Here is a 25,959-nt window from a genome sequence, read left to right as displayed (position 1 = left end):
TGTCTTAAAAATAAAATAATAAAATACGCATAGAGATTCCTTGTAATGAGATAAATTTATTAAAAATTGAATTAGTTGTCACTACCTTGAGATTGTATATGTTGAACATAATCGCTTAAACATAAGGGCACGAAGAATGTATTGACGTAAATATGAAGATTTTTACTACTTAAAGTTTAGCGCAGATGAGACATCAATTTTTATTTATAACCAGAGATTGCAAACAGTTTAAAAAATATCAACTATATATCAATATATTTTTTGTATAATAACTAAGATAAAAGTCGAACCAATCAAATTTATAATGTATTTAATTTTATTATTTAATCTTTCGATGTTCAGTCTCTGCTTATAACATGAAGATGACACGTTCAAGATATGTGCTGTACTGAAAATCAATATAGATCATATCTAGCGCTAGTCTGCAAACAAAAGTACAATTATGTGCATTTTTACACAATCCGCTGACACTGATTCGATTAATTGATAAAGAGAACACATTTATATCGTACTAGGAACATTAGGAATACTTCGCCAGAATTAGACAATGCAATGTGGAACGATATAAAGAAAAATTGGAGCAGCGATGAATTATATCACGTGCATTCCGAGCAGCCACTCATTCATATACTTATAATGATAATTAGTATTTATTATGATTATGATACAAATGTTACATGTTAATATCTTTATAGTAATCGGCAGTCTCTGTGCTGGTCTCTGTGACATCGCCGCCGCGTTAAGTAATCTTTATTACGTTCTAAAGAGTACTCGGAGTATGCACTTTTTTTCTTTTTTTTTGTCTCTTTCTTTCCTTTGTACTTTTTTAAAACGTAATTAACAGATCAAACGGGGGCGTGTGTCGGCTCAGGTCCCTAAGTATCTCCTCCTCTTCTCCTTCTCCTTTACCGTCAACTATTTACATAATTGCCTTGCGAAATCTCTCCGTAACACGCTGCATTTATTCACAGAAGGAAAAAAAAACGGTATCGTTTATTTTGTTTTTGTTCCATATTCTTATCTATCTCCGCGGCGTATCGCTACACCGGCCTCGTGAAAATTTTATTCAATTTATTTGAAATGAAACGTGAGTCATGATCGCACGTTTTCCCGTAATGTAAAACGAGCTTATGTGATATTTCCGATATAAAGGCCCATAGTGAAATATCGTACAAAAGAAAAAAGCAAAGAAGACGAAATGAAAGGAAAAGGAAAACTAGTAATATAATACATTTGTGCAGTTATTAGTTATCGATAGTCGAGACATCCACTCGCGAGATACAGTAAAATGCCTCTCATAACTATCGAACGTGTTTCATACTTTCAAATTACTATATCTATTGTTCGTTTTTTCTTACGTGGAGACATACTGTTACATATAGAATTTCGCATCAATTGTGCTTGTTATGACTTTTGTCCCTTCTCGAAAGAAATTCAATTCTTTCTTTTCTGAATCATTCTACTGTTCTTTGTACAAATTCGTTAACGTATTCTATTCTATCGATTAATCTTAACGAGATACTCAGTGAATTATGTTGTCCTTATATGGTCTTGAAACAAATATATCGCACAACAAAATGCAGAAAATGCATGAAAATTTCCATTGCATCATTTCATTTAAATAATTACTTATTTGACTGCAAAACGCTGAGTATCGCGCTAAACTCGAATTTGCAAACCTACATCGCTATATCTGGGGTCGCCCAAATTCTGAGAAATTATGACAAGGTCCTGCTGGCTATTTCTCAGGTTTTGGTGAGTTCACCAATTTAGCATCCATGCTTCTTTCGATATTCGAATGTCAGAACTGAGTTGTTTTGAGAAGGCAAAGTAATAAAATATATTTTTGTAAAAAGATCAGATGCTTAAGGAATAACCGTGACAAAAATAAGTAAAAAAAGTGCTTTGGGAAAACTGTATGCATTTAAATGCAGTTCGCAGTAGTGAAGAGAATTGGGAATCATAATGAAATGGCCAGCTTTGTGCATGGTATTAATGAACATATGAAAGTTTCAGAAAGACCAATGGATGACTGCTTTGATGAAAAAAAGATTCTTACAGTTGTACACTACTATCTACAAAAACTTCAATGTTTTTTTTTAAATTTTAATATTCTCTTCGTATTATGTTTGTGTTGCAATAAATAGTATAAATTTTACATAGGCAGTTTTACATATGCTACTGTACAAGAAGTGTAAAAAGATTTATATCTTTCCCACTCCAATTTAAGTATAAATTTATCGATATAAATAAATCTACATTAGACTCAAATATAATTTTTATATAATAATCTGACGCTGAAAAAGGATTCTGAAATATATCATTAGAATTTGAAAGCAGCATCACCACCCATTGTGGATTGCACTGACGTTTTTTTTACGATGACTTAATTTATTAATAAAATGTTTACTTTGTTAAGCAGAATAAATTAAAGCCGCTTATTATTATCCATTACGCTACATTCAGTTCATAGGGCCAGTCATTCCATCTTCAGATAAAAAATCTAGTATTTTATTTGACAAATAAATCTCTTGTGTCTCTGCCTGGATCGTAGCATCGGCTGTAATACAGACAGAGTAATAAGTTTGGTGAATATTGGAAAGACTGGTCCTTCAAGACAATATCAAATTTACGTTTTTGTTAATCCTCCAATATTATGCTATCTGATATTGAATTCCAGTCTTTATGCCCTTGACATATTGCGGATAAAATTATCAACCAGTAAGTAAATGATTCTCCCCCCCCCCCTACAGTATATTAATTTAATCATTAACAATTCAATTGCATCAATCAAATTAATTTTTCTAGAGTATTAAATCAAGTATTAGATAGTATTTTCACTGTAAAAGTCTATAGAACTCACGTGTGTGGACGAAAATGAATGGAAATTATAGAACGAATATTAGATATGAATCGTGATAGACATAAGCTTTGGAAGATTGACAATGTACCTATTTTGTCCATTCAAAATCGTAATTTTTACAAATTATATTTTTACATACCGGAATGCACGTGGTGACATTCATTACATATCATTGCAATTTTATGGCTGCAAAATATAAATGTACGATAATAACGAAAGCGTCTTATCAACGTTAGTGTCAGCTATTAGTAAAAAAAATGCACATGTCGCCGAAATAATGTACAAATAACATAATTTTTAATAACAGGTAAGTACAAGACGTTTTTGTGCTCAGTTTTTTTGGAGTATATCTATATATTCTTAATTGGGCACGATAAATTTTGAGTTTTTTTTTATCATACGCTGCGACAACGAGTAGATAGATTATTGCATATTAACATTATATAATGTAATGATACGTCGCGAAACATTTTTCCAAAGATTTTCCGACACAAATAGTCTCTCTCTACATGTGTCAGATATATCCATATCATAATATAAATAAGCATAATTTTAATATTCATTAAAACTCATATAAATATATAATATATATATATAAAATTTTTAAATCAATCAAATTTTTACCCAATAATTAGAGAAAATTACAAAGTTATCTCTTAATGCTCAAAAAAGGAATAATACCGACATTCTTCATACACTCAAAACTTTAAGATTTAAGTAAGTTTACGTATTCTTTAACTTGAAATGAATGTAAGGAGAATTCAAGCAATAACATCTACTTTAAATATCTAGCAAAGGATCCCAATAGATCCTAAAACACTTTTCTCACAATTGCTACTCGGATATGCATATTGAGTAGTTCTCGTCCAATATGCACAGTATGTACATCATATGGATGGAATCGTAAAACGGTAACACTTTATAAAAATGGAAAATTTCTTCATTGATGCCAGTAACAATTATTATGCTATTGCTTCATGATTTTAATGATTGAAATTGGACGAATCTTTACAATCCAAATTAATATATACCTTAACCGGACCTTTATTGTATAAATCTCTTTGGATAAATAAGAGATAAAGTTGAATGAGAGATAAGACAGTTCAAATGAGAGTCATGCACAATTGTCCGTATTATCCGTATTTCTAGTCGGAAAACGTCGTAGATCAATTATATGATTCGATATTGCATTCGAATTTATAATTAAGATAGTCATCTTCAATAAATGTTAAATTATAATATATTAAAGCTTCGATGGTCTAAAGGCTTAGGACGCTCACAAAGAATAGCTATATAGAAATCTGAGTTTGACTTTCGGGGCAATATTTTTCGTAATAAGAATTAATTATTTGCAGATTTTAATATGTTATTCAGCATTATGAACGTTGTTCTAAAATGCGTAAGAGCATCGAATTGTTAAATTTATTTATGACTAGTCAATTTTATTTGTGATATTACTACGATAGTTTAGAGTTTGTCTTTCAAAAGTAATTTAAAAGACTACATACGTAGTAGTATATAAATTCACACAAAATTATACAAGCACTTAAAACCTAGCTAGACCGTTAAAGGCATTTATTTCCTATTGATTGTGTTCCCACATGTATGACCTTATGAGATTTAATATTTAATACTGTTAAATTATAATGTTGCTAGGAAAGTCCAAGTTACAATCTTAATTAAATTATATAATATCGAATCATATAATTGATTTTCCTATTCTGATTGTATAATAAATTCGCTTGCGTTACACTTAAAATGCGAGAAAAACACTCATCTGCCAGTGATGTGTTCGAATTACCCAGTTGAAATTAAGAAACATTCTTCAAAGTTTAAATGTCGACAATATTCACTGATAATGACCTGGAGATGAGCCAAAACGTTTGAAGTAAAATAAATGAATTAAAATAAATAATTATAATAAATAATTATCTGCATTTGGTAATTTGTGTACTGACAACTATGCATGACTCTCATTTGCCCGTTTTTATTTTTATTATTTTAATATCGTGAGTTTATAAATTGTTATTGTTTTTATAAGACAGTTCTGCAACGGAAGAGCGCAAAAACGTAAGAAGCGAACTCTTATGTAATCACAGTAGGCGCGTTGCGACCAGTATGCTGACAAAGTTCGCTTAATTCTAATGCGATATTAATTAAAGGTTTTAAAACAAGTTGTGCGTCTTTTTCGAAAGTAACTGGATCATTCTCATAACTATCGATATACATACGGATAGTGGCACCAGAACTTCCTGTTCCGGATAAACGGAATACGATGCGGGAGCCATCCGCAAACAATATCCGTAATCCCTAACACGTACAAAATATTATAACTAATTTGAAAATACGAGATTATTCGTACTAATATGATTATAGAACATACCTGTTTCGTAGCTTTGCTACCATCAACAGAATCCGTATAGGAATAATTATCCACCTGCTTAACAATATACTCTTTACCTTCGTACTGCAATTGTCTGCCGATAAAATCTGACTTTTCAACTAGAGTTTCGATGCTTTGCATCATTTTATCTGCGCACGCGGAATCGCAGTTTTCATAATCATACCTATAACAATACAGTAATGTAGAAATTAACGTTGAATTAAAAAATATTTAAATATATATTCAAAAATAATAGACTGTGTCTGTGTGCGTGTGTGTACCTAGTAAAGAAATTTCTTCCATAAACTTTCCAATGATCCAATAAAATATTTTCCACAGATTTTCCTAGTCCTGCGATCACATTGAGCCAGGCTAGACATGCCCATATTCCATCCTTCTCACGAATATGATCGGAACCGGTACCGAAACTTTCCTCTCCACACAACGATAGATTTCCAGCATCCATTAAGTTTCCTATACAAAAAAGATTATATTGAACAAATATAAAATTGATAATTTGTAATATCCGTAAGATAAAAATTCTGCATACCGAAATATTTCCATCCAGTAGGAACTTCGAAGAATTTTACTCCATTTTTAACAGCAACTCTATCGACAGCCGCAGCCGTTGGCATTGATCTAGCATATCCTTTAACACCAGTCTTTTGAAAATACGGAATTAATTTTAGATTAGCAGCTAACACCGCTAAGGAATCGGAAGGAGTAACGAAGAAGGCTTTCTTGCCCAAAATCTGTAAGTACAATTTAGTAAAACTATTTCTTATCTACAGGTCAATTTTTTAGATCATTTTTTGATGAATTTTCCTTACCATATTTCTATCTCCGTCTCCATCAAAAGCCGCACCAAAGTCGTACGGTCCTTCCTTTACAGCATTCACTAAATCTTTGGCATAAGTTAAATTTGGATCGGGGTGTAAACCACCGAAATCTTCTAATGGCTTTATATTTACTAAGCTAGTTTCATCGACGCCTAATTCAGTGCTAAATATTTGCTTTACATACGGTCCCGTAACTGAAAATTATTACAGCTTCTATTATAATATCTATTATAATATCTAGATAATAAAATCTATTATAATATCTAGATAATAGCTTCTATTATAATATCTAATAAAAGCAGAAGTCAAATTCAAATTATATAATGTCTAACCTCCGTTCATTGAATTGATGAGAATTTTAAATGCTGGCTTATCTGCATTGCCTTGTAATAATTTTCTAATACTCGCAAAATCAAAAATTTCTTTCATAAGTTCCACATAATCCTTCACAGAATCAATTATATCGATGATAAATGGTCTACCATCCACTTCAATAGAGACACTCTGCACTTTGTCAATATCTATACTAATATCAGGAATAATTTTATAACTCTGGAGCGTTTTAGTAATCTCGTAGATTTTATTCGTTACGTTGTCTGGAGCCGGGCCGCCATTGTCGCAATTAAATTTAATGCCAAAGTCGGCATCAGGACCACCAGGATTGTGCGACGCAGTTAAAACGATCCCTCCTTGCGTTTTATACTTTCGTATTATAGTCGACACCGCTGGCGTCGAGAGAATGCCATTTTGTCCAACTATTAACTTCCTTACCTAAAAAAAAATTACAATATATCTGATGTCTATACATCATAATCTTATAATTTTATAATCTCTTACAATTGTCCAATTATATTACTTTAATTAAATAAAGTTGTTAATGTCAAATCATCAAATAATGTATGTGTTATAAAAAAATTACATAAATCTATGTTTTTTAATATCAAGTTTGCTAAATCTGTTAAACATAATTGCTGTCATCAATGAATTCTTCTGTTATATCTTATGTTCATTTTTATCCAATATAGATTAACTTTAATCTCTATTTAATTTACTTGTTATCTTCTTCTAATTCTTAGAATTTCACTCACACTGTGCTAGATTAGTACATATCAAAAGACTGCTTTATATAAAGTATCTAAATGCGATGGCATAATATAATCAACTCTGACAATAAAATAATACAAGTGTATTCTCTATTAAACGTGATAATATTATATATTTATTATATATTTATATTTATGTTTCCATATTTAACTTCATTAATTTCATGTACAGCTGCTTTTAATTGTGCTACTAATTTAGTGTAATGCGAGTGACTGAATTTGCTATTATATCAATCTATTCTTTGGCCTTTACCCCGTTTGCCGCGGCGATTCGGATGATTTTCGTCACCGCTTCCTTCACGTAAAATCGTCCGTCGCCGCCGACGACGAGGGTGCAGCCGGTCAGCTGATCGCCCAGGGCGTGCAGTGTCGCCTGCACGAAGTTTTCCGTATAGTGCTCTTGTTGGAAGATCTTGACGGCTTTTCGTAGGCCCGAGGTGCCCGGCTTTTGGCCCTCGTACACCCGGGTGTTCACCGTCAGGCTCGTCACTGATATCGCGGTCATGCTTGTAAGGTACTTTCGCAGGAATGCTGCAACTGATACAGAAAAAAAAAACGATGAGGCGAGGAACTGGAAATTGAGGTTAATCTGTCGTGACTGGCGAGGAGATAAACTGTACAGAGATCAAACACTTGCGACAACCGTCCGTGCCGTCCGATAACTGTCGGCGGCAGACCGAACTTGGTCTGTCAATGACACGCAAGGGCACGAGTGCCCGGTTGCCGCCATTTTGGAAGATCGCGCGCCGCGCGCCGCGCGCCAACCGCCAGTTATCGCGGGAGCCGCCAGCCGGGAGTGCGCACGTGCACGCCACAACCGAAATCACATGGCCATGGACCATCAGCGGTACCAGCATCAGCCGTCAGTGGTTAAGGTTGTCGTGCTCTCGAGAATCGTTGACACTTTGGTTGTTTTCCTTTTAGGAGACACGATCGAACACATAAATGTCGTTCTTTTTTTGTTGTATTCCTTACTTAATGCTCGCCGCAGCCGTTGTTATTCATTGAATGTCAAAAGAACGATGTTTGTCTCGACTGTCTTGACTGTGTCGTCTAAAAGGAAAGTAGTCTTCTTCTTTTCCTCAAAATGATTTGTCAACTCATAAGGACACAAAGACAGGTTAAAATATCGTAAATTGTTGATTATTTTGGTTGGATTCTGCGGACATCCTGCGTTCTGCAGGAAAGAAATTCGAAAAGAATGAAAAGGAGAAATAGAAAGAATACTAGAGATCGATTACATATTTTGACAATTGTATATCAATAAAATGCGTAACTCCATTTTCATAATTACGACGTTACGAAGATAATTTATTGTAATTAGTATTTATTTTAATTAATACCTCAAATCAAGAGATACGGTAGTATCTTGGTGTTAAGACAAGTGCAGTGACACATTACAATGTCAATAAAATACTGGGTATACTTTTCTGAAATTCTCTCCCATCTTGTTTTGTCTAGGAATTTTATTATATAAGGAATTGTTATAGATTCCTTTAATAAGTATTTACAAATTCTATAATCTAAGCAGAACAGTCACGATAACAACAAAATAACGTTAAAATGATTCGTAAATGATTGAAAAGTGACTTTTAGTAATCATTTTGGAGTCATTCTGATATCATGACTTGTGTTCTATTTGGATATCTATCTCTCATTTTCTAAAATCCGCGCAAAGTTACTTCGAAAATTGAGATCGAGTTTCAAAGAAATTTCGTATAATTTTTTCTTCATTAACCAGCAATTATAACACGAAATATTATAACTTATTTTTAAATGATTGCTGGGAACTTGGGACAATGTTAAAATAATATTATTAAACCTTAAACGCGCGTTTTTCTAGAAAAATTAATTTTCATAAATCAGATTTATTCTTATCAGATTATGGAAAACCATATCTTTTCGATAATAATCTTGCTATTGTATATGCGCGTAAAAAAAGACAGAAAAACATAAAATTCTTGGCTACGTAAGTTTTTTTTCATTCAACTGATTACTAAAAAGTCTGTCTTTTTTCTATAAGAAAAACACAAAGACTTTTATTATATTCGATTCTGGCGAATTCGATTGGAAGCACTAGTGCATATTAAAACCGTTTGTACACTGATTTAATTTGAGTATAAAAGTGAAATGCAAATATTTCGAATTATAAAATACATATTTTACCTAATAATACAATAAAATGTATTGAGTATTTCAGGATTTAATCGATTTCTCTGTTTATGTATAAACATATCTTTATGTTATTTTGTGTATGATATTATAACTTTAATGTGCACTAGTGCACACTGATGCGTCCAATCGAATTCGCTATAAGTGAAAAATAATTTCCTTTTTCGATTAATCAAATTATCTTCTTAACAACACGCATATCTAAAAGACGTCATAAAGACGGTTTTTTGACATCTTTTAGACATGTATATCTAAAAAAAGTCTTTATCATGATCTATCAAGATCTTTTAGACATGTAAATGTGTGCCTGAGTTTATAAATGCTATCTTTGATGCGACAGTTGATGTCAAGTAGAACTATTCTTGAAAAGAGAATAATATTTGTGTATAATGTGAAATAAATGTATCGTATATGAATTTGTATTTACTCGTTGGTTACTCCATTTTTCGAGTTTTGTGCTCCAATTTTCTTAGTTCTAACAATAACGAAGATTTTCTATTTGTAAAATTGTAGACACTTTCTGAGCGGATGAATAGGCAAAACAACGAAAGAATGTAATTGCGTAATAGAGATAAGTTTTGCAGATAAATGACGTGGGGTTTAATAACGCGGAAACTAAACAAGAAAATAGAAATGGATGCGTGACAATTTTCTGCAAATGTAGGCTTTATTCTTGTAGTGTTCAATAGACCAAAGATGAGAGAATATCACAAACGTGACAATTCGTTGCTTTAAGTTGAAAGCTGTGTAAGAAGTCGATAGACTTACGTCAGCAAGCTTTACATTGCTTGAATTAAGATAACAAATGTACAAAGCGACTAGTCTCGGGCGTCTTACGTATGCATCGCTAAGAGATAAGTGGATAGGGTCGCGAGTTTGACGTTTTAAAGTGTTAATAATAAAAAGGATAGACACGTTTAATTTCTAAAAGAGAAGTCTTGTAGTATTTCGTGAGTACCATTTAACATCGAGAGGATATTATTAATTTTTCATAATAAAAATCTGTTTAAAAAACTTTACTTCTCTCGAGAAATACCGAGAATCCCCGCGGGAAAAGCCTATCATAAATGATCGAAATTGAGATGGACGGAAGGTTATTCACGGGGTTATTTCGCAGTCAACGCGTGAGAAGAGAATGAACTGCGAAGCAAGCAAAATTATAAGCACTCAGGCTGATTTGCGTCGACAATTCGAATTAGATAATAAGTTAGCGACTATTTCCACTTAGATTGTAATTTGATCTGTAAAAACATCTGTAAAAAAAAATAAACAATATTAAATCGCACATCAGTGCAATTTTTATTCCGAGAGGATTTAAGCTTTCAGAGATTTAATGTACAGTCCATTTAATGATATGAATATTTCGAAGCATTTGATTGATCAATTAGAAAAAAAAATTTTATTTGATAATTGATTCAATTAAAGAATGCTTCAAAACATTTATAACATCAAATAAACCATTGAAATAATTATAGAATCTAAGTGTTTCACGGTTATCTCGGAATGCCAATGTTTCGTTCATTTTATCTTTCTTCAAAAAGTATCATCAAAATAATTATGTAGGTCAAGCTGGTTGCTGAAATGTCAAAATGCCTTTTATAGCATTATTCATTGAAAATCCTATATAATTGTTTTAATTTTTTGTGTTCAACAAAATTATTTTGAGATCTGTAGATTTTCAGATCACTGTGACGTGTCAAAGAAACGATGGCAACTCAATCCTTTGAGTTAAATAACATTCTGTTATTTTTTACTTCCATATGTATTCAAAATGTAATGTAAACTCCATTTCTATAATTAATTTTAAAATAAACAATGTCCATACACATATATTAAGTACGCACTTAGTAAGTGATAAACTAAATTTGAGTCAAATTTAATACATTTTCTTGAGTTAAATTATTTTAATTAAATTAATGACATATTAAGTAGGAACATTGGCGACCTATAAAGAAATAACTCAAATTAGATGTAATTTAACATTATGAATTTAACAATGATAAATTTGAGAGATATTTAAAAATTATAACAAAATTGTTCTTTCCATATGTGAGTGTCAAATGGAATACAAGGCGAGAAAGACAGGAATCTCCCTTGTGTTAGTCACGGATGTCCTGGAGCCGCAAGAACATCGGTACCAAGAAGAAGGCCAAGAGAATCTCGAATTACGAAAATTATGCGATCGTCACAACCGATCGGGTCGATCAACGGTTTTTAGCCACGTTCGTTTGACGCGCGCGAGGCAAGTTCGTTGAAAAACGCGGCTGGAGGGAGGCGTGCTAAGTCAAGGATACCACTGATACAAAGTCCGAGTTTATAAAACGGGGACGTACCTACTCCAAAACCCAGTTTTCCAGACGAGGGCGCGCGATCGGTAACCGGGAGCTTCCCACGGGAGCGAAGATCCTTCTCAATCCTCCGGATCTTGCCGGTCGTCCAATCTACATCACAGGGACCAGGTCGTGATCGATCGCGTTAGAGAGAAAAGAAAAAGATAGTGAGTCAAAATTTTTCAGTTTCACAGCGACCACGGATAATACGCTGATATCGGATTATCGTGTCACCAAAATTCCCGACGATAACTTTTCACGCGATCCCGGTTATTAATCAGTTAATTTGGATCGAAGAGAGACACATTTGTCATTCCGATAAAACTGCAATAAATGTCGTAAGAAGCCAGTTATTGAATCCGTTATCTGGTGCTCGCACCTCTTGGGGTGATACGTATTCGGATCATAACAGATCGGATTTGTGTTTAAAAAAAGAAGAAAAGAAAAAAAAATGATGACGCAAGAAGAAATCTCATCCAGCATGATTATATAGTTCAACGCGATGTAGAATGCTCGTCGTTTAGTTTCGTGTTTTCTAGTGCATCTTTGCATGCTCCGCTCCATATTCGCCATTCTGAGCAACTGAGCTGCCTTCGAGGAAGCGCCGAAGTGTTAAACGGAAAAAGAAACTTTTTTGCATTGCATTTTTTTTTTGTTAACTTTCAACTTCCGAGACATTATGTATAAGATCCGTGTTTACCCAGGCAGCGACTCCTCGCTGACGCGAGACAGCGGATCCGAGAGCACGCCGTTACTCTCTTCGGACTCTCGCACGAGTCCGGAACTGGTGATATTCGACGATTCGGACACCAGCGATTTAGATCCAAGCCCGGCCAGCTGCTCTTTGATGTAAGATGTGCATGAAATGCATCTGCGAGAGGGAGATGTAACGTATTATATTTTTCCATATAATTAATAATATATACATGGAAAAAAATAATATTGTACTAACAGCATTAACCAACAACAGTCTAATTAAAAATAATCTTACTTATTCAAAATAACAATATTAATGAAACAAATAACATTGTATTAACTCTTTTAAATATATTACACATTGTAATGTATATCAAATTTAAAGACATTATCCAATAAAATTATTTAATTCTATTGATATCATCTGAATCTAACATCGACATGTAATAATGTATATACTGGAAAAAGTCAAAATTTTGAAAAAAAAAATTGTTTAATATGAATTGTTTATTAAAGCGCATATGAATTAAATTAAAAAGAAACTTTTTAGCACGGTTCCAATAAAATCGGATCTGAAAAGATTAAAGCAAGAATATGATTTATTTATATTTATTTTATTAATATTACCATTGAATTAATGGGATTATTTTCAATCAGACTGCTGTTGGCTAATGTTGTTAACATGTGTTACGTATATAAATTAAAAGCGTCTATAATAATAGATTTAATATTAATAATGGATATAATAATGTAGATATATAGTAACATGTATCTATCATATTTATATTATTTATAAAGGATCTACAAAGGATCTCATTAATTATGAATATGTATTTTCTGTTATCTTATCTAGATACGGGAGCATAGACTCCAGTTACAACACGATATTAGCTACACCAAAGAGGTCAATTTCTTCAACGAAAAATAGTGAATTATTCGTTTCCACAATGGCAAATTCACCTTGCACAATAAGCGAAAAAAATTACGAGCCACGCAATATAGACTTGGTAAGAATAATATAACTGTTTGTGTAATTTTTTTTTTCTGGATTACGAAAATCAGCTTTTTAATCAAAACATGTTTAAAATGTAGCAACGTTTAAGTGACGAATTGTTAAAAAATGATTATGGTATTTCATGTTTTTTATTCAATTTAATATTGCATTTGTTTTTAATTTAATTTATTGTGTATTCATAAAATACATTGAAATATAAATACAAATTAAGCTTTATAATAAACAAATTTCATTTTTCCTCCACTTTCTTTTTTTCTTCACAAAAATAATAAGTTCATTTGTTTAAATTTAAGTTCTACATCGATATTAATTAAAAATAGCGAATCAAATCAATTTTAATGAAGAAAATAATTTATAAATGTCAAAACTGCTAAAACCTCTTAAAAATTTGAAAATTCATTATACGTTCATATATATGAAATATGATAAAAAATAAAAATGTTAATATATGTACTTGAATGATCAATAAATGCATTAATGCAGATAATAAAAGATTTTCTTTAATTTTATATATCACTTTTCTGTAATTTTTTTATTGCTAGACACTGATGAACGAAAATTCCAATACAAAGAAAGCGCACGAGATAGACTTTGTGCCTGGACCTCTGCAATTTCAACCTGATATCATACAGACTTCTTGCAAGGATCTCAAACCGAAGCAAAGTTCACTGGTCACTATGTAAGTGTCTTGAAATAAAATCTGTGAATAGAAAAAAATTTAATAAGAATACGAAAAATTTGTGAATATGAAAATAGGAGGGTGGGACATGTAAAATTTTTCGAACTACGCTTATATGTGCTCTTAATGGACGGACCCCCTTAAAATCAATGAGTCACACCGATCGATATCCTTTCCTAGGTTTGCCCTAAATACGCTTTCCTAAGCCAAGCAGAGACAGCATTCAACAGATTAAGATTAAAATTGGTTCGATTTTCAATCTCTAGTGTAGAAAATAGAAATAGACTCATGTAATACAAAAATGTTGCATATTTTTTACAGAAAATTGAAAGAGATAATTAAATTTATGTATCACTTGTATATTTCCCTTCTCTTCAAAGATTAAAATACTAAAATTGTAATCGAATCTTGAACTTGTGTTGGTGTGCACTTTTGTAATATTAATTCGTTAACGTAGGGCGCATCTCTTACTTATAATATATAGAATATTGTTTTAGTATTTCTACAATAATTAGGGATGTGCCGGATATCTGATAACTGTCCGATGTTTAATCAATTTGGCCGGATAGTTAAATAAATTTATTCAAACACAACACAAATTTTACAAATGCAATAAGTAAATAATATATACCTTTTATATTAATATAATTTATAAAATCATTTTATATTAATAACTTATATCGCGTAGGTATACTAATAAATATAATAATACATAATATTGATGCGTAAAAACAAGAACAGTAATATAAACGCGATAAAGAAAGACAATGGATGAAGCATCAGCAGTAATGCTGTGTCTAAAAATCTAAATCCGAAGCAGAAATAAAAATACAATAAAATTGAAAATAAATAGAATTTAGTAACAGATACGCAGATAAGCAGATGAGTGGAATAAGAAATAGAATATAAATATAAATTCAATAACTGATATGCAGATAAGCAGCATAAGAAACGCAACAGTTTACAAAAATAGAACGTATGCAAAAAGAAGCAAAAATAAAGATATACAGTAATGATAATAATAATTGTACTAAAGATAATTATACCAAATTTTTATCAATAAATATTTGTACTAATAAGTATTTGTACTAATAAATATTTGGTTAGGTTGTCTGTAGATCACTTGAATGTTTACATGAGAAATGATAGATTTTTAAAACATCATGTGAGATCCAAATATTTCATATGTGGCCAATTTAACTAAATATGTTTATCACCGTTTGATTATTGTTTAACAATAATGACGTAATATAATTTAAAAAATTATACAATCAAAATTATCTTTTGCGTTTATTATTTGCTACATAATTTCATATTTTCAGAAGAAACATACAATGTTTCTGTATTACTTGAGTCTATTTATTTTCTACATTAGAGATTGAGAACTGTGAATGGAGTGAATTGAAATATTTATTTTACTCTAATTAATTAAATTCTAATCTCCAATTCGCAATCTTTTTGCTTTATTGTAAAAAAAAACATACATTTACTTTTATATTTACTTTTCCAATCTCTTCATATAAGTTAAGTAAATCCGGTAAATTCGACAAATTCACTATTCGGCACACCCATCCCTAATAATAATAATAATAATAATAATAATACAACTTTCCAAAAAAATCAATTTCGATATAACTAATTCTTAATTATTTCATCGACTCAGTGAAATATTCAATAATTTAATATCCATACACATTGTTATAACTTTTCCAATAGCAAGTTTTAATGCTTGTTCACTCCTACTTTATGATCGAAAAGAAAGATTTAAAGAAATATTTCACATGGAGCGTTTGCACCAGGCCGATGATTCGAGAAGTCACTTCCTCGCCCATCTCGGCTATAATTGACTCTCCAGCGGATGGTGTACGCAAAAGAATAGAAAAGGGGATGTTAAGAAGTAAAAAAAATAGAAATCGATGACGACGCGCTTATCAACGCTGGTAAAATATATTGTTTATCGTGCATCGTTTAACGTGGTGTGTTTTGTTTATCTCTTTTTGCTCGAGCATATTCTACAATCGGTACATACGGGGTAAATCTCTCGATACAGTCATTTATCTTACGTAGATGGCTGATGGCAACCGGATCGAAACTTGCATCAGCGCATCTTGAATTGATTCTTTCTTCATCGCATCAAACCGATACGTGTGTGTGCGTGCGTGTGCGCGACGTTAGGGGCGAAATCGACAACACTATTATTTTAGAGACGCTATCATGGCGCGCAAATAATCTCGCGTTGCGCGTTAAAAAGCGAGCGCCGTCAAGATAAAGCGCGGTATTAATACATAGTAATTTCGTAGTTCAGGTTTGCAAAACGCACGAAATTAATCCGCGTTACTAATCACTAGATCTGTTTGCGTTGTTTATATTTTTTTTATACTTATGCTTGTTTCCGCTAATGTAGATTAATTTCTAATCTTACAACTTCCTCTGTATCTATTCTTATTTTAATTAGACCCGGTTCTATCAAGATTAACTTTAATCTCGATTTAATTAATTTTTTTTATCTTCTATTAGAATTGAAAAAAGATGAGTAAATTAATCCAAGATAAAAGTTAATCTACATTAATAGATAATGGGCTTAATTCTCTCAGTAAATTAAAAAAGATTCATTTTAACGTTTGCAAATCCAAATTCATTTCAATGCCCAATTTCTTTTTATTTATTTATAGGTATTGCATGAAGCACATTTTCTATGTCTTTCAACAAAAAAATAGATTCAATTTTTAAAAGTGAGATTGTGAATCTGCTCAATTCAAAATTCTGGATAGGAAGTGTAAAGTTTTTTAAATTCAATTTAATCCAAAAAAGTTTTTGTATTTAAAATACACATTCGAATAGATTAAGAATTTCAATTCATTTTAATCCATTCTCGTTTACTGACGAGCTTAGAATTAGAAAAAGAAAAAAGTAAATTGGACCGAGATTAAAGTTAAACTCACATTTCATCAGGCCTTAGAATCTTCACTTTCTCTCTTTTCAACATTCAAATATATATGTTTATCTCGTTTTAAATGCAAACATTTTTGGGAATTTCAAGCAACGTAAACAGATTTATTGACGACTAGCGTTACCGCGTAAAAACGATAGATCTAAAAAATAAACATGGTCCTTAACGCGCAGGTTTTTCCCTTCCGCTGTCCCGACTTCCTTTGTCCTCGGAGGAGAAATAGCGCGAAAAAGGTATCTCCCTCTGCGATGAAAATCAAGAGAGAAATCATCTCCGTCTCTTCTTTTTATAGCCAGCGATATAAGGGGAATCGATCAATGTCGTAACTGTTTTCTCTCGTCAATTATCAGTTAACATAAACAAATTAATGACACTTACGTCTCTCGCGAAATCGACGGGTCAATCACGCCTCTAATCGAATCCACGCGCGAGAGGCAAGACGCTTTATACTCGCGCAAAGTACAGAACACACCGTCACGTCTCTACATGTGACTGATATAACCTAAATACATGATCGTGCATGACTGGACGCCGACGTGAAGGCCTTTTAACGAGCAGTATATTCGAAGACACTGGTTTAGTAGACTTACCGTTGTAGCCGCCGCGATCTCGTAGGCTTTCCCGTAGATGGAATCGTCGTGCATCACGATTCGCGTCCTGACTGTCGGCAACACACGCGCGATTAACGACTATAACTCGCGGAGCTGATGACCCGCTTCCTCCCGTTCCCGCGTCTGGAAAACGAGCGGGCGAGCGGCACGGTCGTTCTATTCTCGATTCGCTTCGTGCCCTCGTGTCCTTTTCTTAATCCTTAAAGCCCGAGGCCGGGACACGGCACACGGCCGCTCGTTTCCGAGACGCGGGAACGAAGGTGTACGCTCCGCGTCGCGCCGCGCCGCGCGACGACGATCGGAAAGCGGAGCGTCTAGAGCGCGGCGCGACGGGACGCCCCGAAGGGGTTACCGCTCTGTCTGTTGCCCGGGCAACAGACGATCGCCCCGAGAAGGTGAATGCCCTTAGCCGGCAATCCGCCGCCGCCGCCACCGCCGCCGCCTCTCACCAAGTCACCAGTCACCGCTGGATGAGGCCGGGCGGTGGGCGCGCGCGCCGCGCACCGGAGCTGCACTTCTGCCGAGCACCGGCCACCGTGATACACCGCGGTACTCTCTCATTCTCTCTACCACCGATCCGCACGCGAAGCTAATTTTCACGATGAGAATGAGAATTGAAAAGCGTGCAATGAGATCAGGAGATCGATTGTGTATCTTGAACCGAGTTATTGTTAACAATGAAATAAATATACATATATACATATATTATAAATATTACAAATATTATTATAAATATTCCAGTAAATTTACTTACTTTTATTTACTATTACTATTTTGTTTCAAGATATATGTATATACAATTTACTCTTATTACTCCTATATAGGCTTAGATTTAACATTAACGTTTTTTTTATTCACAACAATGTCTGATGATTTCTTCGATGTAAGAGTAATTTTATCAGTTTAATTTACTCTTTTATTAATTTACATCGAGCACTTGATACGTATTAACTAGTAACTTTTTATTAAATTATCCTAATTTCAGCAATGTATTTAAAGAATGATATACTAAATTGTATAATATAATTAATTAAATACACACATCATGTGTATGTTGCACATATCGCTATAATCCGAAACCACATTTTGACTTCCGACCGAAAATAAATTTTCAATTATCATTTCGGCCGAAAACGAAATCGAAACCGAAGCTAGATAAGTCTTATTAAATGACAGAGAGAAAGAGAGAGAGAGAGAGAGAAAGAGAGAGAAAATAAAAATACTCATAGTTAGATCTTACGTTCAAGACTGTAAATTATGTTTAAGATCTTAAGTACAGTCTTAAGAAGTCACAAATCAGAAGGCCGTATTAATGTCTTAAAACATTACTTAAATCAGTCTTGAAATAAAACGGACTATGAATACCAGAGAGAAACTAATGGAGTCACATTTTTTCGGATGGAGTCGAAATCGACATTTTTGGATTAATTTTACAGAGATTTATTTTACTGATTTTCAGAACTCATGACAAATTTATGTACTCTTTCAAAAATAAGATTTTATTAAAATATCTAACTACAATATAATAATATAATAATATTGTGCATCCTCAACTTTTAAAGAAATAAGCTTGTTAACTATTGTAAAAATTGCAAAATGGTACAGGACTTTTCGACTTAGTTTAGTCTGCTCTATTTATACAAAAACGTTTGACTAAAAATTGCAAGATATCCTGTATATTAATCTAAAAAATAGAAACAATCAATAATGATTACTCGCGGTGTTTTTAACCGAATTCATTTCGTTAACCAGGATATGACATCCCAGCAAGATGAATTTCTATAACTTTCTAAAAAGTACTTCGCGCATGTTGCCGGTGCAACTGAAGAATGTGTTATCAATTATACTAAATTATAGTATATTAATTATTAATGAAGTATAGCATGGGATATAAGATATATCCGATCTATGTTGATTTTCCACCTGGTTCATGAAAGGTTAATATTCAGTTAATAGAGAAAAAGGTCGAATTTTTCTTTTTTTAAATTTTTGCTACAGATATTTTTCCTCGTAAATTATCATATGCGGTTTATGATTTCATAATTCATTATAAATTTATTTTAAAAATGAAATTAAATCTCGCTCCGATTCGTCCAATGGATAAACAGAACAATTAAAAAAAAAAGAGATGGATATGTTTGAAATAGTCATGTAAATCGCAACTTTATATGCTCTATTTATAGTATAAACTATTTATAGTATAAACTTTAATAATATAAAATCGTCGATCATATATAGTGTCATATTATACTTATATAAAATTGTATACTATAAAATTATATACTATAAATTATACAAAATGTTTCTAATTAATTTTTGTGTTTCTTTCTTTTCTTTATTTCTTTTTCTATTTTTTTATAATGTAATCTATTTTCTTAAGAAGATAAACAGAAGGAGAAGACAATAAATTAAAAATAATGTATAGCAAGATTAGAAATTAAAAAATAAGATAAGTATTAGTCGTAACAGCAAACAATTTGATGATATTTGACATCAAAATGACATTTTTAACGTCAGTTTGCTCGGTATTTTCGATATGTTTACATAAAAAATGAAGGCGTTTAATGATGAAGTAAGTTTTGGCTCTCGTCCGACAAATAAGTAAAAAAAATTAGAACGAAGATAAATAATAAAATTAGAATGAAAAAAAGATATTTTAAGATAGTTTAAGAAATCGAGTGTTGATTGCACCATATCCGAAAGTGTGTCTTGATCGAAAATATTCCGAGAAATCACGCGGTTATCTCGCGGTCACAAAAGAGGCGCATTATTACGATTTCGTGAAGTGGCCTTTACAATATCGAATCAAGTTCAATAAAGATAGGATAGGTAGGATAAAGATACGCATTGTTCTTGATCCATATACTTGCGGTTTATACGCCACGCGTATATATATACATATATATATGTATCTAATACGCCTATGGGATTTGTATTAGATAACCGAGTGATAAAAATATTCTAATGCGCAACTGATCTTGTGAACAAGACAGATAGGAATATCTTTTATGAGCATGAACACGATATACAAAGTGTCGATTATCGGAGAAATGTTTGCGTGACATGAACGTAATGTAATATGCACATTATTTAAGAGGAAATTGCTGATAAGTATATCCCATACTTGTATATAGCATTTGTATATAGGATATCCGAGCTAATTCGCATTTTTATGATAAAACGACTAGAAATTTTTCGACGCGATCTCAATTAATAATTTCTTTCTCTGAGATTTTTCATAAATTCAAGAATTAGAATAAAACTACGAAAGATATTTAACATAGAATTATATGTATGTATTAAGGTGTTCTAAAATTTGCGCATTCGGAGTACAAAACATATTTTATGCTAAAACAAACAACTTTTATCTTTAGCAAAATTACGTCCGATAAATAATTTTTGTGTTTACTCGTATAACTTCAACTTGCTCTTCTGCAAAAATTACTTGTCAGGCGCAATTTTGCAAAAAGAAAAAATTGTTTGTTTTATTATAAAGTATCACGTCTTGTACTCTGAATGCGCGAATTTTGGGACACCTTGTATAGAATATATATGATTATGTATTATATATATCTATATGAAAATATGATGATTTTATATGTGTGTGTGTGTGTGTGTGTGTGTGTGTGTGTGTGTGTGTGTGTGTGTGTGTGTGTACCTTTTATAACTCTGATCTTTGAATAAAGATTATATTAAAACAAATTTACAGATTCTGTGAAAATTACATATATTATGAAAATAATACAAATCTATTTAATTTTTATGTTTTAGATTTTCAATTTGGAATACAATACTGGGATCATCATTACTGACGATGCCATGGGGAATTACGATGGCCGGATTCTTTCCTGGAATCATCCTCAACTTGCTGATGAGCGGTTTATGCCTATACACCGCTTATCGTCTCGTAGTTGCACATGCATATCATGGTAAAAAACTCTTCTATCATAAAACTTTTATCATAAATCATAACGTGTGATATAATTAGTGATATTGCGATTAATTAGGTGGTGGATCAGATATAGAAGTTTTAGACTTGTGCCGGATATATCTCGGCAAATGGGCAGAACATACCGCTAGAATTTTTAGTATTGCGGTATTGCTGGGCGCAACTATAGCTTACTGGATATTAATGGCCAATTTCCTGTATAATAGCGTCAATTTTATTTATGGTAAATATTCTCATCCTAAACATAAATATAAGATATGTGTCCACGTGAACTATCTCGGAAAATATTTTCATTTTACAGATAGCATAGCTGGCTCGTCAACACATCGTATATCTGAGAACATTTCATATAAAGAAGGTATATATACATATATAGATATAAAGTTTTAATTTATTCCTCGAGAATAATGTCTCCACTGAAGTGGTTTTATCGCTTCAATTTACAGTATTGTGCCCGAAAGAGTTCCAAGACAATAATACCATTGTAATTGAGAAAACATATGATATGCTGGGACCAACATGGGATTTACGAAATACAGTGCCTATGTTTTTGGCCTTACTAATATTTCCTCTTTTAAATTTTAATAGTACGACATTTTTCACAAAGTTTAATTCCCTCGGTAAGTATACATATATATGCATCATTAGCCATTTTTATATTTAATATATCATCTGAATATATATACTTTTAATATCTTATCGTATATACAATTCTGATTAAAAATCTGCTATTACGAAATATAAATTTTTAATATGTATCTCACAGGAACAGTGTCAGTTATGTATCTGATTATCTTCGTTGTAATAAAATCAGCGTCGTGGGGTATCAACATGGACCAAGTCGAATGGACAACAAGTTGGGTAATACGGCCCACGTTTCCCGCACTTACTGGACTGTTAGCAATGTCATTCTTTATCCACAATATTGTAATCAACATAATGCAGAATAATCGCAATCAAGAAAAGAATGTTAGTTATTTTAAATTTTTTTTCTTGTGTATTAATCCCTTGCAAAAAGTAAATAGAAATGATTTTATTTTTAGGGAAGGGATTTAACCATAGCATATTTCCTCGTCACATTAACTTATATCATCGTTGGAGTAGGGTTTTTTATGTGCTTTCCACTGCCTAAGTCGTGTATAGAAGATGTAAGTACGCATAATATCTTTCTGTAAAAACGATAAAATATTCAATATGACATAACAATTTATATGTTTTCTAAACTAGATCTTATTTTATTGTAGAACTTACTAAATAATTTTCAAAAATGGGATGGCCTTACGATAGGTGCTCGTATGGTGCTACTTTTTCAATTAGTGACTGTCTATCCTTTACTCGCGTATGTGCTACGTATTCAATTACTCTCATGGATATGGAAAAGAGCGCCTAACAGAAGCTTAGTGCTCTTCATTAATCTCGTATTAGTTTCTATATGTATCATTTTCGCGACGTTTGTACCTTACATCGGAACTATTGTCAGGTATACTGGCGCTTTAAGCGGACTTATCTACGTTTTCACTTTCCCGAATTTACTACATTTATCCATTTTGAAGAAAAAAGGAAAGCTAAGTATATATTCGATATTATTTCATTTAGCTATACCTGTTATCGGATTTTTAAATCTCATTGCTCAATTCTTTATCACAGATCATTAATCATATATAATTAAAATCTTATAGATTGTGTATATACAATTGCATTTATATAATACTTAATATTAATTATTTACAAATGCAATTGCGTACATATCATTATGTATTTTAAAAGAATCCTATAGTGTTCAAAAATTACATTTCAAAAAATAGATTTAAATGTAACAGATAGGAAAACGTTGCACGTACGTGCAAAATGCATATTTATTGCATTGAGTAGTTATAATAACAGAAATTTATGAGTTGAAAAGTGTATTAAAATTTAAGACAGCATGATAGAGATTATATAAGTAGATCAGAGCTGTTCATAAACATAACAAATAACATAATTTATTTAATTATTCACGACACATTAATCTAGGAATAATACAGATTTATTTTCTTACTGTAAATACAAAGATTGTTAATGTTGTACATTTTATGTACTTTAATAAACACATAATAGTATTAAATATACAACAATTATTTTGTACTATAATTTATTCAATCCATATATCCTTTGTTACCTTAAATTCAACTCTGAGGTATCTTGTAAACCCAAATGGTGTCAACTCCATGTCCAATCGTCATAACAGGATGCGTGTTAGGAAGAGGAAATCTACATGCGATTACGAGGGAATCCTTGCGCAATTCATTTTTAAACTTTTTTTCAATATCTTCCATCTGTAAAAAAGACGATTTCTTGATATACATTTTGTTTTTTCTCAAAGATGAATATTAAGGAAAAATGTACCATTTGATCTACTCCAAATATAACGACATTATCATATTTTCCTAGATGATGTTTCCATAAATCTTGTTTGTGAAACACAGTGTTGCTCGACAGACCGTTAATCAGTGCTTGAAGCCTCGAATACCATACTAGCCAGGTATTTAACTCGATACCATAGGCTTTAAAGCCACGTTTTGCCGCTGTGAGAACCTATTTATAAATTATCATTTGTTGCGATCGTTGAAAACAGTTTAGAAAAAAAGTTTATCCCTGTTTTGCATTTCACGTAGCATGTCTTGCGTATAGAGTTATCAACTATATTTTTTTAAGAATACTCTTTTAAAGTTGTTAAACTTCTAGTCATTAATTAAAATTTTATATTTATAAAATATTATATTAATAAGAATTGTTCATAAAAATTATATTCCAGAAATTTTATTTTATTAAATACTTACATCTAATGCATAAAAAATTATATTCTGTTATATAATGTATATAACGACTCATATAATGTATATAACATATATAAATGACTGACTGGAACAATGTTAAGATTTTAAACAAGGAAAAAATATTATAATTAAAAGACTAATCTCTGAAATTGAACTTGCTGCAACATAGAACAATATACGTTTTTAATCTTCTCAAGAAGAGTTTTCAAGGCAGAAAAAAGCACTAGTTATTATCAACACTAATTATTTTGAAAAAATAATTCACATGTGAAATTCTATATATAAAAAATTCTGATGGAGTATTCTATACACTTCCCACAAAAGTTAACGCCCATCAGTCCATCTTTCCTTCAGGAGGAAAAAAGAAGAAGAAAGATGAACTAGTGCAAAAGTTCAGTCAAGAAGACCTTACACACAAGTTTTACATGCGTTCAGTGTCGACTTATAGGCTATTTTTCTTTTAGAAAACTTTGAATTCTTTCCAGCGAGAGACACAGATGATACAATATAACATAATGAATTATTATATCCTTTTTGTTTGTCAATATTAAATAAAGCTGAAATGATCACAGTGATATACTAGATTTGTTTTTTATACTGAAAAGTAGTAATACATTTTTAGAACTTAAAGTGAACCAGATATATTTGGTATTTGGCAAAAACAAGAAAGAAGGATTCAATGTAATCTAGTTCATATAGGAATAAAAAACAAACTTTGTATCTCTTGCTGGAAAGCATTCACTGTACTATCTGTATCTCTAGCTGGAAAGTATCCAAAATCTTTTAAAAGGAAAGCAATTGGCATAAATGTCATTTTCTCTCCTTGACGTTCAATAAATAACAAAGATAAAACGATACTTGTGTCGATTATGTCTCTTAAAAGAAAAGTAACCATAATATTCTTTGCTTGTAATTCGATAATTCACGTGACTCGTGATTATCATACTTACAATACGTCCATCGCCACTGCCGAGATCAATCAAGGAACCAGAGCGGCCGTTTAACGCTCGAATAACATTCTTTATTTGTTGACGCGTAGCTGGCACATACGGTAAACATATCTTACGAAATGCAGGACTGATAAATGGAAAACACACGACGCTAATTGCTGTTGCAATCCCGCCTGAGAGAAACCAGCTTATTGAAATCAGCGCAACTGATTAATTTAAATTCAATAAAAACAATATTAACGAACCTGTAGCGGCAATAAAAAATAAGCCAATCTTCGATGGTTTTCGTGTCTCGATAGGAACTTCCATTTCGATATGCTCCGTTAATAAGATTTGTTTACATTATGAAATAAACATTCAGAGAAGACTTATAGCATTCTATAAATGTCAAACATGAAATTAAGCTTGAAATCATGGTTTTATGATCAAATTCCATGTCCCAGACAATTGTTTGTTGATTTCATTCATATTTCATGGATTTCCAATTTCCACGTGTTAGCAGAAATCAAGACTAACTTAATCTGAATCAAGCATGCTAGTCAGTGTTGCCGGTTTTTTCACTAATTTAGTGATTTTTAAGATCTTTTGGTGATTTAGTGAATT

General features: G+C 32.0%; 3 protein-coding genes across 7 annotated transcripts; 1 reads left to right on the top strand and 2 right to left on the bottom strand.

Annotated features, from left to right (window-relative positions):
- Positions 1 to 36: 36 nt before the first annotated feature.
- Pgm1 (phosphoglucose mutase 1) lies at positions 37 to 18,040 on the bottom strand. Of its 3 annotated transcripts, none has more exons than XM_087405347.1 (8): positions 17,621 to 18,040; positions 7,442 to 7,725; positions 6,418 to 6,856; positions 6,077 to 6,279; positions 5,797 to 5,998; positions 5,528 to 5,720; positions 5,247 to 5,430; positions 37 to 5,173 (listed from the first exon to the last, which is right to left on the bottom strand). In XM_087405347.1, the coding sequence occupies exons 2-8, from the start codon at positions 7,691 to 7,693 to the stop codon at positions 4,949 to 4,951; spliced, it is 1,698 nt and encodes a 565-aa protein (XP_087261473.1). In that variant the 5' UTR covers positions 7,694 to 7,725; positions 17,621 to 18,040; the 3' UTR covers positions 37 to 4,948. The 3 variants fall into 3 exon arrangements, with proteins under 3 accessions (XP_087261473.1, XP_087261474.1, XP_087261475.1); XM_087405348.1 differs by lacking the exon at positions 17,621 to 18,040 and adding an exon at positions 11,694 to 11,796; XM_087405349.1 differs by lacking the exon at positions 17,621 to 18,040 and adding an exon at positions 7,809 to 7,826.
- On the top strand, positions 11,717 to 23,704 carry LOC105146483 (neutral amino acid transporter 9). 3 transcript variants are annotated; one of them, XM_087405346.1, is made up of 11 exons: positions 11,717 to 11,857; positions 12,395 to 12,539; positions 13,240 to 13,393; positions 13,944 to 14,080; positions 21,413 to 21,570; positions 21,649 to 21,813; positions 21,892 to 21,948; positions 22,037 to 22,210; positions 22,357 to 22,559; positions 22,634 to 22,738; positions 22,835 to 23,704. In XM_087405346.1, exons 3-11 carry the CDS (start codon positions 13,334 to 13,336, stop codon positions 23,243 to 23,245), a joined length of 1,470 nt encoding a protein of 489 aa, XP_087261472.1. In that variant the 5' UTR covers positions 11,717 to 11,857; positions 12,395 to 12,539; positions 13,240 to 13,333; the 3' UTR covers positions 23,246 to 23,704. The 3 variants fall into 3 exon arrangements, with proteins under 3 accessions (XP_087261472.1, XP_011055080.1, XP_011055079.1); XM_011056778.2 differs by lacking the exon at positions 12,395 to 12,539 and having other exon boundaries at positions 11,730 to 11,857; XM_011056777.2 differs by lacking the exon at positions 11,717 to 11,857 and having other exon boundaries at positions 12,370 to 12,539.
- Positions 23,601 to 25,959, bottom strand: LOC105146568 (ATP synthase subunit C lysine N-methyltransferase). The gene is made up of 4 exons (XM_087405351.1): positions 25,602 to 25,959; positions 25,357 to 25,529; positions 23,976 to 24,164; positions 23,601 to 23,905 (listed from the first exon to the last, which is right to left on the bottom strand). The coding sequence occupies exons 1-4, from the start codon at positions 25,663 to 25,665 to the stop codon at positions 23,756 to 23,758; spliced, it is 576 nt and encodes a 191-aa protein (XP_087261477.1). The 5' UTR covers positions 25,666 to 25,959; the 3' UTR covers positions 23,601 to 23,755.

Source organism: Acromyrmex echinatior, chromosome 4 (assembly GCF_024713525.1).
Source record: "Acromyrmex echinatior isolate Ae372 chromosome 4, ASM2471352v2, whole genome shotgun sequence".
Taxonomy (NCBI): domain Eukaryota; kingdom Metazoa; phylum Arthropoda; class Insecta; order Hymenoptera; family Formicidae; genus Acromyrmex; species Acromyrmex echinatior.
The sequence above is the reverse complement of the archived record's forward strand: the minus strand, read 5'-3'. Positions and strand labels throughout refer to the sequence as shown.

Excerpts from the sequence above, each read along its gene's own strand:
- Pgm1 (XM_087405347.1), bottom strand. The coding sequence starts at position 7,693 with ATGACCGCGATATCAGTGACGAGCCTGACGGTGAACACCCGGGTGTAC. Across the intron at positions 6,857-7,441 it reads GAATCGCCGCGGCAAACGGG|GTAAGGAAGTTAATAGTTGG; the intron begins GTAAAGGCCAAA and ends ATTTTTTTTTAG. Across the intron at positions 5,174-5,246 it reads GTAGCAAAGCTACGAAACAG|GGATTACGGATATTGTTTGC; the intron begins GTATGTTCTATA and ends TGTACGTGTTAG.
- LOC105146483 (XM_011056777.2), top strand. The coding sequence starts at position 12,370 with ATGTATAAGATCCGTGTTTACCCAGGCAGCGACTCCTCGCTGACGCGA. Across the intron at positions 13,394-13,943 it reads AGCCACGCAATATAGACTTG|ACACTGATGAACGAAAATTC; the intron begins GTAAGAATAATA and ends TTTTATTGCTAG. Across the intron at positions 22,211-22,356 it reads CACAAAGTTTAATTCCCTCG|GAACAGTGTCAGTTATGTAT; the intron begins GTAAGTATACAT and ends TGTATCTCACAG.
- LOC105146568 (XM_087405351.1), bottom strand. The coding sequence starts at position 25,665 with ATGGAAGTTCCTATCGAGACACGAAAACCATCGAAGATTGGCTTATTT. Across the intron at positions 24,165-25,356 it reads GCAGTGGCGATGGACGTATT|GTTCTCACAGCGGCAAAACG; the intron begins GTAAGTATGATA and ends ATTTATAAATAG. Across the intron at positions 23,906-23,975 it reads TATTTGGAGTAGATCAAATG|ATGGAAGATATTGAAAAAAA; the intron begins GTACATTTTTCC and ends TCTTTTTTACAG.